This window comes from Pleurodeles waltl, chromosome 6 (assembly GCF_031143425.1).
Source record: "Pleurodeles waltl isolate 20211129_DDA chromosome 6, aPleWal1.hap1.20221129, whole genome shotgun sequence".
NCBI lineage: Eukaryota > Metazoa > Chordata > Amphibia > Caudata > Salamandridae > Pleurodeles > Pleurodeles waltl.
In genome coordinates, this window is record NC_090445.1 from 365744140 (window position 1) to 365759909 (window position 15770).

General features: G+C 45.7%; 1 protein-coding gene across 6 annotated transcripts in view; it reads left to right on the forward strand.

The window, feature by feature from the left end:
- The window catches only part of CHD8 (chromodomain helicase DNA binding protein 8), a 1013809-nt gene that overhangs the window by 39352 nt on the left and 958687 nt on the right, over positions 1-15770 (forward strand). For all 6 annotated transcript variants that reach the window (XM_069238270.1, XM_069238269.1, XM_069238274.1 and 3 more), the window contains exon 2: positions 1948-2912. In XM_069238270.1, coding sequence (XP_069094371.1) covers positions 2142-2912 — 771 coding nt within the window. In that variant the 5' untranslated portion in view covers positions 1948-2141. The remainder of the gene's footprint in view (positions 1-1947; positions 2913-15770) is intronic.

Here is a 15770-nt window from a genome sequence, read left to right on the forward strand (position 1 = left end):
TAAATAATTGAAATGGGTATATATTTTTTTTTGTTAAGTTGCCTAATAATTATGCACAGTGATAGTCACCTGCACACACAGATATCCCCCTAACATAGCTAAAACTAAAAACAAACTAAAAACTACTTCCAAAAATATTCAGTTTTGATATTAATGAGTTTTTTGGGTTCATTGAGAACATGGTTGTTGTTCAATAATAAAATTAATCCTCAAAAATACAACTTGCCTAATAATTCTGCACTCCCTGTATGTATGTATATGTGTGTGTGTGTATATATATATATAATAATAATATAACCCATGAGTTGCCCAGTGTTCTACCTGTAGTCCCACTGATGCATTGGAACTGTACATGACTCATACAATGTTAATGCTTCTTTTGCTATATATCATTGAAAAAATGGGGGGAAAAAAACTGTTTTGATTGCAGAATGGGGAAAAAATACCAAAGACCAGTTGAGGTGTTCGACAGTTGCATAATTAATGACAATTTCAGAAAAATTGTGTGTTATAACTGAAAATACAAATATGTCATTAGCGGAAAACTCAAACTCATCTTGGGTGTGGGGACACGATCTGCACTAAAAAAATGGCTTCAAAAACACAAGTTGCACAAATGACAGCTACTCTGGTCATTTGTGGTGTTCGCACACTAATTTTGCGACGAACATGGTGTAATTCCAGAATGTCACATAACGAGCATAAAGCAATATTACCCTGGCATAATTTAAATGTTACCTGGGTGTAAATACAAATTATTTTCTTCCAGGTGCACATTGTGGAGCACCGTTTAGTTGCCTTTACAGATGTATCAGATGCTGACCCTGAATGATGAGTGCTAATGGTGCTGTTGCTTTAGTAGAGTTGCAAAGTTGTTGGATGTGAGCCTGAGGTTAGAGGTGAAATAAATTCGAGGTGTAGGTAAATATTGGGAGCTTTAAATCATTTGAGATAAGCTGCTCTTGGTTAGGAGACAGACATTTGGATAGCAGAGGTGGTCCTTGAGATTATTGCTAGAATTCTTGAATAGTGGGAAGGGCGTTGCCTAAAGTTGAGTGTTAGATTTCACATTTATGACTAAGGGACAGAAGTCAGAAATTGGGGTTTTGCAGTTTAGTAATTAATTTTAAGGATTCACTATTAAGAAATCACAAACAGCAATGTACTGCAGAGTGTTAGGCACGGTTTTGGATTCCTAGTGGGTCGCAAATAGACTTCCCTCCTCAATATTCATGAGGCAAGTCGCAATTAGCGACCAATTGGGCCAAAATCACAAGGGATGGTGGCATGCTGGGGTCAGCAGATCTCCATTTCTGTGATTGCTTATCAAATAAAGCATTTCCATTTTTTTTAAATGCAGTCCGTTTTCCTCAAAGGGAAAGGGATGCGTTTAAAAAAGAAAACAGTTTTTTCTTTTATTTTTAAGAGTAGGAAGTGGTCCGTGAGACCATTGTCTGCTACTAAAAAATGTTTGCACCACATTCACAAAGGGGAAGAGGTCCCTTGGGGACCCTTTCCTATCTGTGCCTGGGTTACCACCAACTTGAAGTTGGTGGTAAACTGTGAATGTGTGGCGTCTGCATTTCGGTTGCAAAACATTCCTATTTGCCAGTGCAAGTCCTTATTAGGAAGGGACACCCTTAACACACTCCTTCCTAATACCAAATCACAAACCCTATTTTGCGATTCGGTAATAGGTTACCGATTGACAAAAAAAAAAGGGGGCTTCTTATGAGGTGCAAATGGTCCGATTTATGTGACTCGAACCCTTTGCAACCACTTCTGGCCCTAAATCTGTATTTGAAAGGTTAAAATCCTCCCTTTGGGAGATGTGGTGATAACTTCAACACTACTTAAGCTAACAATCATTGCTATAAAGTGTTAGCTGTTGTGTAATATGCTATGTAATGTTAAAATTAATGTAATTCTTTTTTCTAATTATTTCAGGATTCTATCTGACCCAGTGCTGCTGAGGAGCAACGCAGTCCATGTCATACAAGAGCTGATCTCCGGGTTGGTTGGTTCGGACTTTCCATTCTAGTGGCTGCTTTAAAACATTTTTCTTTTTATTTATTATTTTTTTTTAATTGAGGAGCTCTGCATATTCACCCTGGGGACAGGTGGATCTGTCTCCCAGGGACATGGCGGACCCGATCATGGACCTCTTTGATGACCCCAACCTCTTTGGCCTGGACTCATTGACTGAAGACACCTTTGACCATGAAGGGCCAGACACCATGGATGATGCCCTTGGCCTCACAGCCAGCCTTTCCCAGCTGACCCCAGAGACTGGGAACGTGCTGACTACCAGTAACCTTGTAGCAACTGATTTGAACACCCAGTCTGCTCAAACCTCTGAACCTCCAACCATCACCACTGTACCCGTCAGTGCACCAGAATCCTTGCTTCTTCATGATTACACGTCTTTACCTGCCAGTGTGCAGCAGACCCAACCAGTTCTACAGGCAGAGAGAGGCCAAGAAGCACTTAGCCAGGGAAACCCGTTCATGGGAGTCAACACAGTCACTGGAAGTGGCCAGCAGGCCCCAAAGATAGTAATCCTCAAGGCCCCACCTGGCATGACTGTGGCTGGGACCCCAGTTGGACAGCTCCAGGCAGTCACCCAACAACAACCACTGGCAGGTCGTGCACCAAATGGAGGCAAGGTGACTTATGCCAAAGTGTTGACTGGCACCCCATTGCGGCCGGGAATGTCCATTGTGTCTGGAAACACTGTGTTGGCTGCCAAGGTGGGTGGCCAGGGCACAGTGCAGCGACTTGTGCAGCCCAACAGACCAGTGAAGCAGCTGATGTTACAGCCCATCAAGAGCCAGCCAGTTCAGGGAAACGTGGTGACCAGCGGAGCTACTGTGCTTAAGCCAGGGGTCACCCTCACCACCTCCCCTGCTCAGGTAACAACTCTGCCCTCTCCTCTGTTGCTGAGGTTATTATGACCTTGTTTTAACAGTTCATTCACTCTCCTTATCCCTTTCCCTTGTTGTTGGAGTTTGTTGATAATCATCTCTCCCCAGCCTCCTTATCACTCATTCCTAGGTTTCTTTTGCTGAACCCTTGTTGCTTACTCCACCTGCCTGCACTCTCACAGGTCTCCTGTCCCAGAGAATAAAGATGTGTTTCTTGTTCGGTATTGCAGCACGCCAGACTATGGCTGTTTTTTACTTTATTTTTTAAAACTGGTAATGGCTCTGCAAGAGATGGTAATAAGACTTTAATCGGCCATCCAGTTGGCCTTGCATTGAGGTACAGTGAGCTTAAATGAAGAGCAAAAGAATGGAGATAGGATACAGTGATATCAAAGGGTCCATTTCTCCCATGTAATTCCCTTTCTGTTCCTGTAGGTGTATTTCCTGCTTAAAGTTTACATTTTGTGTTTTCTAACACCGCATTCCAATACACCACCAGTCTTGTTTTACACAGTATTGACTGAAGCAGTTGAACATCAGATCACATTTAAACAATTTGTTTCCTCAGGTAGGCAATATGTTGTATTTTAATAATTATCTGTACGTGCTTTCGATTCACACTGCTCTTCAGTTATTCTAGGTGGTACAGTAGGGTACAGCATTGTTTGGTGCAGAGCCTCCAGGAGGTGCCGATACAGTCTCCTTACTCCCCTGATATGCTAATGGGGTTCCTTGAGGAGCTCTCACATGGCGGGAACTGGGCTGGACGGAAGCAGGGGGCAACTACGATTGGGGCACTTTTCGAGGACAGGGTGCTCCTGCCCTTTGAGAAGTTTCGCCTAAAGTGCGACCTACCTTGGGGCCACTTAATTTTACAGGGCACACTCATTGCTGCCATTCGAAAGCACTGGAAATCGGGTGTGACGGATCTGCGGCAGCCAGCATTGTGTGGGCTCCCTCTGCAACATAGAAGGTGGTCACCTGTTTATACAGACGACTGTGGGGAGACATTACCATACACCTGGCTGCACTGAAGGAACGCTGGGAGACAGACCTTAACATGACCTTAGGGGACCGAGACTGGTAAGACATCCTTTAGAACATGGCAACAGTATCTAGGAATGCTAGATTCAAACATATCACTTTATTTGTATTACATAGGGCATACCTCATACCTGGGAGGATAAACAGGCACTATGCTTTGACAGACTTGAAGTGCCCCAGTTGTGGAGAAGTGGAGGCAAGGTTTGTTTTAGGGTTGCTCTGAGCTATCCACCTTCTGGGATGACACCATAGGTACACTGACTACTGTTATTGAAAGGGAGGTCGCATGTATGGCGAAGTGTGCCTGATGAGCTCGTTCCCTCACACTGTTAAGAATAAAGTTGCATGTCGCTTTCAGGACTTTGCCTTCGTTCTCGCCAAGAGGGAGTTTGTCCAAAACTGGATCTGCCCGAGAAGCCCTCAAACACCCACATGGAGGAGAGAGCTCATTAAGTGGGCTGGTTGTGAAGTGGAGGTGAGGCTCCGAGATAGTAAGAGGGGGCAGGGCTCTATTGAGGTAGCTAAGGCCTGGGAGGCCCTGGTAGACACTCTGAGGGATCCTGACGATCTGGCACCTGACAACTGCTAACGTGATCCCTGCTCTTTTATTCCCACTGTTATGGGCTGCCTATTACCATGCTTGATCTATTTGTGTAAGACTTGGATCTAGGTACACTGAGGATCCCACATCAACACACATTGTTGAGAGGATCCCCTCCAGAAAGATACTAATGCGGGTACTACTATAAGAGCAGATTCGCCATAAGATACACAACATAGGGGGAGTTTGTAGGGAACTGGTTGCGCACAGTTGGTACATCATACTTAAGTCAGTAATCAACTATCTGCAAGCAACTCCACTGCAGACAGGTCTATGATACAGTTAATCCTGAAAGTTTGTTACTGTGTGTCCAGGAAAAACCCCTGAATAGCTCCTTCTATAGTATGTTCACTGTGCATCTGACTATTTTGGTGAGAGGATCTGAAACCACCCTCTAATGTCTAGTTAGTTTGACTCCGCCCCAGATCCGGAACAGACAGAGGGAACTCCTGTCTGTAGCTTTTTCTTCTCTTTATTTAAAAAAAAAAAAAAAATCAAAATATGCCATGTGGAAGAGATTACATTATTTATTCTTGAATCTAGCATTGCAACACACTTAAAGTTGGTGTGTAAATATCCATTCCCATGTTTGCTTCCCGCTTATATCAGTCTGATCTATAAGGGCCTTATGTAGCCAGCTAATCCGTCTCCTGCAATCTCCCATGGTGTGTAGTGCTTAAACCATTGTATGTGTTTGCAATTCCATGTCTCTAATGCTCCATTGTCTCCTCAGTGCCTTGAGCAACCCCATGCAGGGATCCACATTTTCTCATTGTGAAAGCATATTGTGCCAGCAACAGAAGGTTGATGAACTAATACAGAAGGTGTGGAAGCACCCCTATTTTTGCCAGTGCTATCCTACCTATAACTACCAGAGGTTTAGTGTCTTCCAAAATGCTGATAGGGACCTAAGGAAACCTACTGCTGCACCTAACTCTCCATCTAATAGCTTATGCTCCAAATGAATTTAACTACTAGTCAGTCATTCATTTCCAATTTATTTCTCCCCTGCCCAAATCCATCCTACGTTTTCACATATGATGCTGGATCAGAAAAAAACAGGATTTAAACCAGTAAACCCTTAATCCAGATTCTTAGTTAATCTTCAAGGGGTTGAGAAATCCAAGCTGTCAGCACTGACATTCCTTATGAGTAGCAACATGTAGGCTGCGTACATTAAGATTGCTTGTAGTCTATGGGATTCCCCCATACTCCCTCCTGCCACTTTCTGATTGCAAATCGCTCCTTTGTCCGGAGAAATGGCAGCATCCCTGCCCACAGAGTATGCCTTAGAACTAAATTGCCTGTTCCATCCTTAGCAGATGGGCTCATGTATAGTAGGTTTATCCATTAAATTAAATTCAGTCCAATGTTTTGACATACTTTAAGACTATAGTGCCAGGCAAAGGCGACAAAACATTTTTCTAAATCCGGCCTCAGGCATGCAGACGGGAAGGATGCTTTTGAAAACATAAAATCTCCTAAGTACTTCTGCCTGAGATAGTCTTTCTGACCCATGATCAGCTCAGTTAACACCAGCCATATCTGCTTTAGTAATACTTTGTCAGTATTTTAAGATCTTTATTCAATATTGAGAGAGATCTGTAAGAAGAAATATTGGGGAGGGGGTACGGGGAGGCTCTCCTCTCCTTAAGCAGTTATGGGACCAGGGCCTCCCTTATAGTGATTGGAAGGTTTATGGCCTCAAATGCTGCTGTATATGATGATGAAAATTTGAGGCCAACAGACTGCTGTATGCATTATAAAATTCAGTAGAGAGACTATCTGTTCCTGGCGTCTTGACAACTGCCATCTCGCACAATGTGTGTCTGACATTGTGTTTGGTAAATTTGTCCCTTCATTTTCTTTAATTATCATTTTTTTCCCTGGATTCTCTAAAGGTAAACCATCTAAAAGCTTTGGTGGGACATTGCTCGAAATTTCTATAAATAAATTCTTTGCGAAAGGCCATTTTAATCTCCCCTAGAGTTAATTATCTGTTGAATTAAGGTTTTTCATAATCACCGTTATGGGAGCACCCACATGATAGGTTCTATGAAACCTCAGTAGTAATCAGCAGGATGTATCCCCTTCAGCATGCATTCCACTAATCTAGTTAGAGTAGTCAATAAATCTCAACCTTTTCATAAAGGAGGCATGATTTTCTCTGGCTTGCTAACAGCCTCGTTATGTCTGCCATCTAGTGTAGGGTCCGGGATTGTGCAGGTTGTTTTTCTTTGAAGTCACAAGGTAGAGTGATTCCTCTCGGTCATAATGCCCAAGGGCATTCACTGCATTGTTAGTTTTTTTTCTGTACGCCGTCTGGTTCGGGCATGTATGCCTTGGTTCCGTTTTCAACTCAGTTATGGTCTGATCTTCGGTTCCATTTCCAATCCCTTCCGTTGTTGTTTTTTACATTCACGTTTCCCTATCTGCGCATCGATTAACAACCTTGCTGGCTCGACTCCTTTCCACCAAAGCCCATTTTGGGCCCACCTTCAAACTCCGTCTCAGTTTTCAGCAATGCCCAACTGGTGATGGAATGCATTCTTTTTAGGTACTACACCTGTTGCCATGTGAAGAAACCCCGCACTGACCTTCACTCCGTGTGCAACTTCTGCTTGTCTCCCCAGAGGCGGACGCATGCAAGTCTTTCTGATCCACAAAGACACTTTGGGATCATAAAGTACGTCAGAGCCACCAAAGACACTCTGAACATTTGGTGAGATGCACGCCCAGGAGCAGTCATCAGTTGAAAAAGAGGCCTCCTCTGTCGATTAATGTTAGAACTCCATGCTCGAGGTTGACCGAGATTGAGAACACTACATTAGCTCAACCTGTGAGTATGGCACCCCCGCTGCTTCGGCCCTCTAGTCCAAGTCTGACAAAAGGCACTTTTGGTTCCAGCATTCAAGGTCCCTGGTCCACCCCTGCTATCTAGCCATGACACCCGGAACACTAGCCATGGGCGGCACCCAAAAAAATGCTACAGATGCCCCACCCTCCCGCCTTGTGCCAAAAGCACATTTTTAGCCGAGATTTTCTGCCTCGACTTCCTCGGACCCAGTCCAGCACTCTGCACCATCACGACCTTCAATGCCAAGTCGGCAGTAGACTTAGACCACCGGAATGCCTACCACAACTTTCACCTCAAAGCCGAAAGCTTTGGAACCGAAGATGTTGAAATCGAGCTCTAAGCCCACTCCTGATTCACAGGTAGACTCAATCTTGCATAAGCTGCAGAAAAAATTTGTCAAACAGCAGAAGAAGATCCTTATCTAGGTTGAGACTGAGACAAATCCTGGCTAAATCTTCCTCTCCTCCACCAACTAGAAGGAAGTTTGCTTTGAGGAGGCTTTAAACATGCCAGCTCCTCCTTAAAGAAGACCGTGGACAAGACCACCATCTCTCTATATCATTAACCAAAAGGGTATGTAGTTCCTATAGTGGCAGATGGGGTCAGTGAACGCCATAGGAAAAAGAACACACAATCTGTTATAAATAGAGATAATGTATCCAAAAGGATCCAGTAACTCTTGAGCAAGAGCCCTCACACAGTCTATTGGGTGTCATGCTTCGTCCTGGGGCTAGCTCCTTGTTGGGCTGGCACTGCAGTGCCCAATGGGCACCTCGGGGGGGGGGGGGGGCGGCGGCGGTCTCTTTGCTGGAGATCTTTTTTTAAAAATCAGAAGGAATAGCTAACTGATAAGGTTCTCTAGATGTAGATTGGTGTCAAAAGATTACAAATAACTAAGATATACAAAAAAAAAATGCTTTACTAAAAAGGAGTCTTTTGTTGAGAATCAAAACCTAAATACAGGCTGCTCAATGGATATAATGATCTGGGCGGCTCATGCTATTATATATAAAGTGGCCAACATGTTTCTTGCCCCTACTGACACCAAAGATCGAGGCAATTAGCCAGGACCAATGAACCTAATTAATGTGTAAGTCTGTGGTGTATCTTCAAGAATCGCATTACTAATAAAAATGGTCTTTAGTTACTTAAACCGACCTGACCGAGAAGAAAACAAAGATTGCAATTCAGTAATGATCAATTGTGGATTAGCCAGTACTGTTAGTACTAATGCAACTAAGACAAAAATGTTTGCCAGGTGATGTCTGGAACGCACCATGCAAGTAAAAAAGTTGCTCTGTGGCATAGAAAAATTTAGGACAAAAATAACATTGGTAGACCTGTGGCATCTGAATAGTGCATGATTGTGAAAACCAGATGTCAACATATATAGGTTAGGTTTATAGGTATTGTTAGGACCACTCTGAGATGATCTCACCCTTAGGATCCAGGGGCCACCAGGGTCAAAGCAGAGGCGTATTTGAAAGCTGCAAAATAAACTTGAGAAATATTGATGGTGCAGCCTAAATATTGGTTTTGATAGTGCGCTTGTGCCTATCTTAGGACAACAAAAGGGTAGAAAAGAATAAATGTCTAAATGCCTCGCCCATACCCAGCCATGTCACTAACTCACAGTTAGTTGAAGCGTCCATGTCGGCAAGCTACTCCTCTTTGCAAGGCCGAAGACAACGAGGTGAGCAGAGGAGGCGGTCTAAGTACAGGTGAAAATAAGTAGAGACGTGGCGCAGATGTGTCAGAATTCAATGTAGACAACAACTGCAATATAGCGTGGCCCAAGTCGGTGGCTAAACTTTTGTGTCCTTTTGGGTGACGCTCTAAGTGAGTCTCAGGTGGAAGCTGCACTGTAACCTAAACTCGAACAGTAAAACACCCTTAGTAGTAGAAACGCTGACAAAGTGTAATAAGCAAGTTATGGCTGTGGCAAAAGTTATAATTGGTCTGTCGGTGGTTGTATTAAGATGCTGACATGGACAGTGTAAGGAAATGCCTCCTTGGCATGGTTGCCCCCTGACTTTTTGCCTTTGCTGATGCTATGTTTACAATTGAAAGTGTGCTGAGGCCTGCTAACCAGGCCCCAGCACCAGTGTTCTTTCCCTAACCTGTACTTTTGTATCCACAATTGGCAGACCCTGGCATCCAGATAAGTCCCTTGTAACTGGTACTTCTAGTACCAAGGGCCCTGATGCCAAGGAAGGTCTCTAAGGGCTGCAGCATGTCTTATGCCACCCTGGAGACCCCTCACTCAGCACAGACACACTGCTTGCCAGCTTGTGTGTGCTGGTGAGGACAAAACGAGTAAGTCGACATGGCACTCCCCTCAGGGTGCCATGCCAGCCTCTCACTGCCTATGCAGTATAGGTAAGACACCCCTCTAGCAGGCCTTACAGCCCTAAGGCAGGGTGCACTATACCATAGGTGAGGGTGCCAGTGCATGAGCATGGTACCCCTACAGTGTCTAAACAAAACCTTAGACATTGTAAGTGCAGGGTAGCCATAAGAGTATATGGTCTGGGAGTCTGTCAAACACGAACTCCACAGCACCATAATGGCTACACTGAAAACTGGGAAGTTTGGTATCAAACTTCTCAGCACAATAAATGCACACTGATGCCAGTGTACATTTTATTGCAAACTACACCCCAGAGGGCACCTTAGAGGTGCCCCCTGAAACTTAACCGACTGTCTGTGTAGGCTGACTAGTTCCAGCAGCCTGCCACACTAGAGACATGTTGCTGGCCCCATGGGGAGAGTGCCTTTGTCACTCTGAGGCCAGTAACAAAGCCTGCACTGGGTGGAGATGCTAACACCTCCCCCAGGCAGGAGCTGTAACACCTGGCGGTGAGCCTCAAAGGCTCACCCCTTTGTCACAGCCCAGCAGGGCACTCCAGCTTAGTGGAGTTGCCCGCCCCCTCCGGCCACGGCCCCCACTTTTGGCGGCAAGGCTGGAGGGAACAAAGAAAGCAACAAGGAGGAGTCACTGGCCAGTCAGGACAGCCCCTAAGGTGTCCTGAGCTGAGGAGACTAACTTTTAGAAATCCTCCAGCTTGCAGATGGAGGATTCCCCCAATAGGGTTAGGATTGTGACCCCCTCCCCTTGGGAGGAGGCACAAAGAGGGTGTACCCACCCTCAGGGCTAGTAGCCATTGGCTACCAACCCCCCAGACCTAAACACGCCCTTAAATTTAGTATTTAAGGGCTACCCTGAACCCTAGAAAATTAGATTCCTGCAACAACAAGGACTGCCTAGCTGAAAACCCCTGCAGAGGAAGACCAGAAGACAACAACTGCCTTGGCTCCAGAAACTCACCGGCCTGTCTCCTGCCTTCCAAAGAACTCTGCTCCAGCGACGCCTTCCAAAGGGACCAGGGACCTCTGAATCCTCTGAGGACTGCCCTGCATCGACAACGACAAGAAACTCCCGAGGACAGCGGACCTGCTCCAAAAAGACTGCAACTTTGTTTCCAGAAGCAGCTTTAAAGAACCCTGCAACTCCCCGCAAGAAGCGTGAGACTTGCAACACTGCACCCGGCGACCCCGACTCGGCTGGTGGAGAACCAACACCTCAGGGAGGACCCCCGGACTACTCTACGACTGTGAGTACCAAAACCTGTCCCCCCTGAGCCCCCACAGCGCCGCCTGCAGAGGGAATCCCGAGGCTTCCCCTGACCGCGACTCTCTGAAACCTAAGTCCCAACGCCTGGAAAAGACCCTGCACCCGCAGCCCCCAGGACCTGAAGGACCGGACTTTCACTGGAGAAGTGACCCCCAGGAGTCCCTCTCCCTTGCCCAAGTGGAGGTTTCCCCGAGGAAGCCCCCCCTTGCCTGCCTGCAGCGCTAAAGAGATCCCTTGATCTCTCATAGACTAACATTGAAAACCCGACGCTTGTTTCTACACTGCACCCGGCCGCCCCCGCGCTGCTGAGGGTGAAATTTCTGTGTGGGCTTGTGTCCCCCCCGGTGCCCTACAAAACCCCCCTGGTCTGCCCTCCGAAGACGCGGGTACTTACCTGCAAGCAGACCGGAACCGGGGCACCCCCTTCTCTCCATTCTAGCCTATGCGTTTTGGGCACCACTTTGAACACTACACCTGACCGGCCCTGAGCTGCTGGTGTGGTAACTTTGGGGTTGCTCTGAACCCCCAACGGTGGGCTACCTTGAACCAAGAACTGAACCCTGTAAGTGTCTTACTTACCTGGTAAAACTAACAAAAACTTACCTCCCCCAGGAACTGTGAAAATTGCACTAAGTGTCCACTTTTAAAGTAGCTATTTGTCAATAACTTGAAAAGTATACATGCAATTGAAATGATTCAAAGTTCCTAATGTACTTACCTGCAATACCTTTCAAACAAGATATTACATGTTAAATTTGAACCTGTGGTTCTTAAAATAAACTAAGAAAAGATATTTTTCTATATAAAAACCTATTGGCTGGATTTGTCTCTGAGTGTGTGTACCTCATTTATTGTCTATGTGTATGTACAACAAATGCTTAACACTACTCCTTGGATAAGCCTACTGCTCGACCACACTACCACAAAATAGAGCATTAGTATTATCTCTCTTTGCCACTATCTTACCTCTAAGGGGAACCCTTGGACTCTGTGCATGCTATTCCTTACTTTGAAATAGCACATACAGAGCCAACTTCCTACAGACAGCATCTTTAAAGTAAAAGCATTCACAGGAGGGAGCCCCAGCGGCTGCCATCTTAGAGTGGTGTCGCCCAAATATCATACAATTGTACCAGGTGAAAGGGTCACCAAAAATGGTCATTGGTCTGTGTCACAAACCAGGATAGAAAGGCAAAATGGGAAACTATCGCCTGGTCTCCCAAATTCCAAACAATTAAAATAGGTGAAGGGATTAAGTATCCCCTAAGTGAGAAAAGAGAACACAACCCCACTTTACGTTCCACACCACCATCACCATTACCAGACTCTCCTTCGCAACCACCTCATACAGCAGAGCCATTCGATATTTCACCACAGGTGTCACCACATTCAGATACTGCCGGGTATAGGGGGAGCCACAAGGAGATGCCCCCTATGACACCTACAACACTGATCCTCATGCTGACAAAGATCCTCACCCCCATCCTTCTCCTGAAGATGCTTTCATATCCAGAGATTACAGCCAGTGCTTCTGCTTTTCATAATGTGGTGCTAAACAAGGAGCCCTTAGAGAATGACTTCGTCTTCGACACGCTGTCCACCACACGTAATTCTACTGAGTGCCTGCCCATGTTGAATATATCATCTGTATGTCCAAGCATGCCTTTCAACGATCCTATCAGGGCAAGGGTTGTCAAGCCTAGAGTGGACAAGAAAATATAAACCTGTTTCAGAATCTGACCCTGTTTACATCAAATCCGGCTACAGTCAGACTCCCTAGGTGCCATCACAGCATGCAAGCGGGCAAATTCTCAGGCCGCTAAAGACACCCCACCTTCTGACAAGGAGAGCAAAAGAATAGATGTGGCTGGTGGAAGGTTGTAGCTCAGGCTACCAACCACTACAAATTGCAAACTTGCAACCTGTCCTGCAGGATATGACCGCACCCACTAGGACGAAATGGAAGAATTGCTTCAGTATTTCCCATAGGGAAATAAAAAGCGCAGTCAGTTTCAGAGGGCAAACTTACCGCCAACATCTCCATTCGGTGTGCACTGGATGCTGCTGACACCACAGCAAGGGGAGTAAATACAAACATTCTACTTAGGTGTCATGCCTGGCTCAGAATCTGTGGGTTTAAACCTGAGGTTCAACAGTCTGTTCTAAACATGCCCTTGATAAGGAGCACCTTTGTGGCCCTTAGGTGGACTTAACATTAGAAAAAAATAAAGGATACCGAGACGGCGAAGGCTATGGAGTCCTTCAAATACTGGCTTCTAGTGGCACTTTTCCACACCCAGGGTACCGTGGAGCCTTTAAATCGCCCTCCCAACACAAATCAAACTTGGGCACATAATCCAAAGGGCTGCTACCATGCCACCTATAGATGTAACCATGCCAGAGTTCGAGGTGAGTGCCACCCCCACCAAGAAGTGAGTACCATCTCCTACCCCCTGATCACATAACACCTGTCAGGGGTAAACTACAAAATGTCCTACTCCGATGACAATCGAATATGTCAGACAAGTGGGTATTAGCCATTATCCAACATGTCTGTTGCCTTGAGCTCATTACTCCACTGCCCAACATTCCACCTTGTGTTCAAACTATCACACGAACACCAAAGTTAACGAAGAGGTTCATTCTCTGCTTCGCGAAGGAGGTATAGAGCCCATCCCGCCTCCACCTCAAGGTTCAGAGGTATACCCGCTGTACGTTCTAATCCCTAGAAAGGACGGCTTTTTACGACCAATCTTAGACCTCAGGTCGTTAAACGAATACATTCTATCAGAACCCTTCCACATGGTTACCTTACAAGACATCATTCCACTAATGCAACAGGGTGATTCTTTGGCTACTCTAGGTCCACAGCACGCCTCCTTCCACATACCAGTGCACCCGGCTCATCACAAATACTTACGATTCATCATAACAGACAAACATTACCAATTCAAAGTTCTCATTTGGGGTGACCACTGCACCCGAGTGTTAACCAAAGGCCTAGTGTTGGTCGCGGCTCACCTAAGCAGACAAAATATCCACATGTATTCCCATATCTGAACAATTGGCTCATCAAGCAAACACTCCTCAGCAGTGCCAACAACGTACTCCGATGACACTAGATCTACTTCACAGCTTAGGATTCACTATCAATGTTCCCAAGTCTCATCTGCATCCATCCAACCGTACTTTGGGGCAGCCCTTAATATACATAAAGATTTAGCTCACCCCAATCCCACAAGAGTCCAGCATTTTCAGACAACATTGCCCCCAATTTTAGACCATCCAACACCTCACAGTAAAGACAGTCATGTGCCATTTGGTGATGATGGCTTCCTGCATTGCCCTAGTACCCCATGCATGACTACACATGCGTCTGTTACAGGAATGTTTAGCTCAACAGTGGTCTCAGTTAGAGGATCATTTAGAGATTCTATTGATACACTACCACATATGCCGCTCTCTGCAGTGGAGGAATGCCACCAACCTGTTGAAAGAGCGGCCTTTCCTCTACCCTGTTCGTCTAATCACTATCACAAAGAACGCATCGCAAACTGGATGGGGTGCACATTTACAGGAACTTCCAGCACAGGGTCTCTAGGACACCAAGCACCAGTCTCCACATCGGCTACCTAGAGCTTCAAGCTTCTCACCTAACATTGAAAGTAGTCCTTCCTTGCCTCACTCACAAGGTTGTCCTTGTCTGGATGGACAATATGACAGCCATGTATTACCTACAGAAACAACGGGGGGTGCGGTCTTCACAACTATCTTTCCTGTCTTAGACCATCTGGAAGTGGGCTCCGCTTTACAACATTCACCTGTTAGTCAAATACCTTCCAGGATCAGATAACCGCTTTGCAGACCTGCTCAGCAGGATGCAGCAACAAGTCCACAAGTGGGAACTCAACCCACAAATCCTCCTTGCATGCTTCCACAGATAGGGGTTTTCTCAAATCAACATTTTCGAAACTGTGAAAAAATCAAAATGCCCGTTCTTTGCCTCCTGGTTTCCTCACTCCCTATCCAAGGGCAATGCACTATAGTTGAGTTGGTCAGTAATATTTGACTTCGCCTTTCCACCTCTCCCTCTCCTTCCGTTTCTGGTTTGGAAACTCGGGCAACCTTCTCTTAAAATGATTCCAGGAACCACCACCTGGATTCACCAACCCTGGGTCACAGCACTACTAGACCTATCTGTAGTTCCACACAACAAGCGCCCCAACAGGCCTAACCTTCTTACTCAGAACCATAGTCTAATCAGGCACCCGGATCAAAAAACACTCAACATAGCAATTTGGCTGCTGAGGTGATAGAGGTTAGTTACCTCAATTTACTGCCTGAGTGTATGGACGTTCGTATGGAAACTGAAAGACCCACCACTAGAGCCTGATATGCTGCAAAATGGAAGTATTTTGTTTGCTACTGCGACTCAAAACAAATTGGCCCATTCAAAGCCATGGTGCAAGACAATCTCTGCTACCTACTTCACTTACAAAAGGCTGGCTTAGCGGTCACATCTATATGGTTACATCGTGCTACAATGACTGCCTATCTCCAAAATAGATGGCACCTTTCTCTGTTCAAGATCCCAGTCATTAAAGCCTTCATGGAAGGACTCAAACAAGTTATTCCACCACAGGTTCCCCCTGCAGCTTCCTGGAACATCAATTATGCCCTTACAAGACTTATGGGGCCCCTTTTGAACCT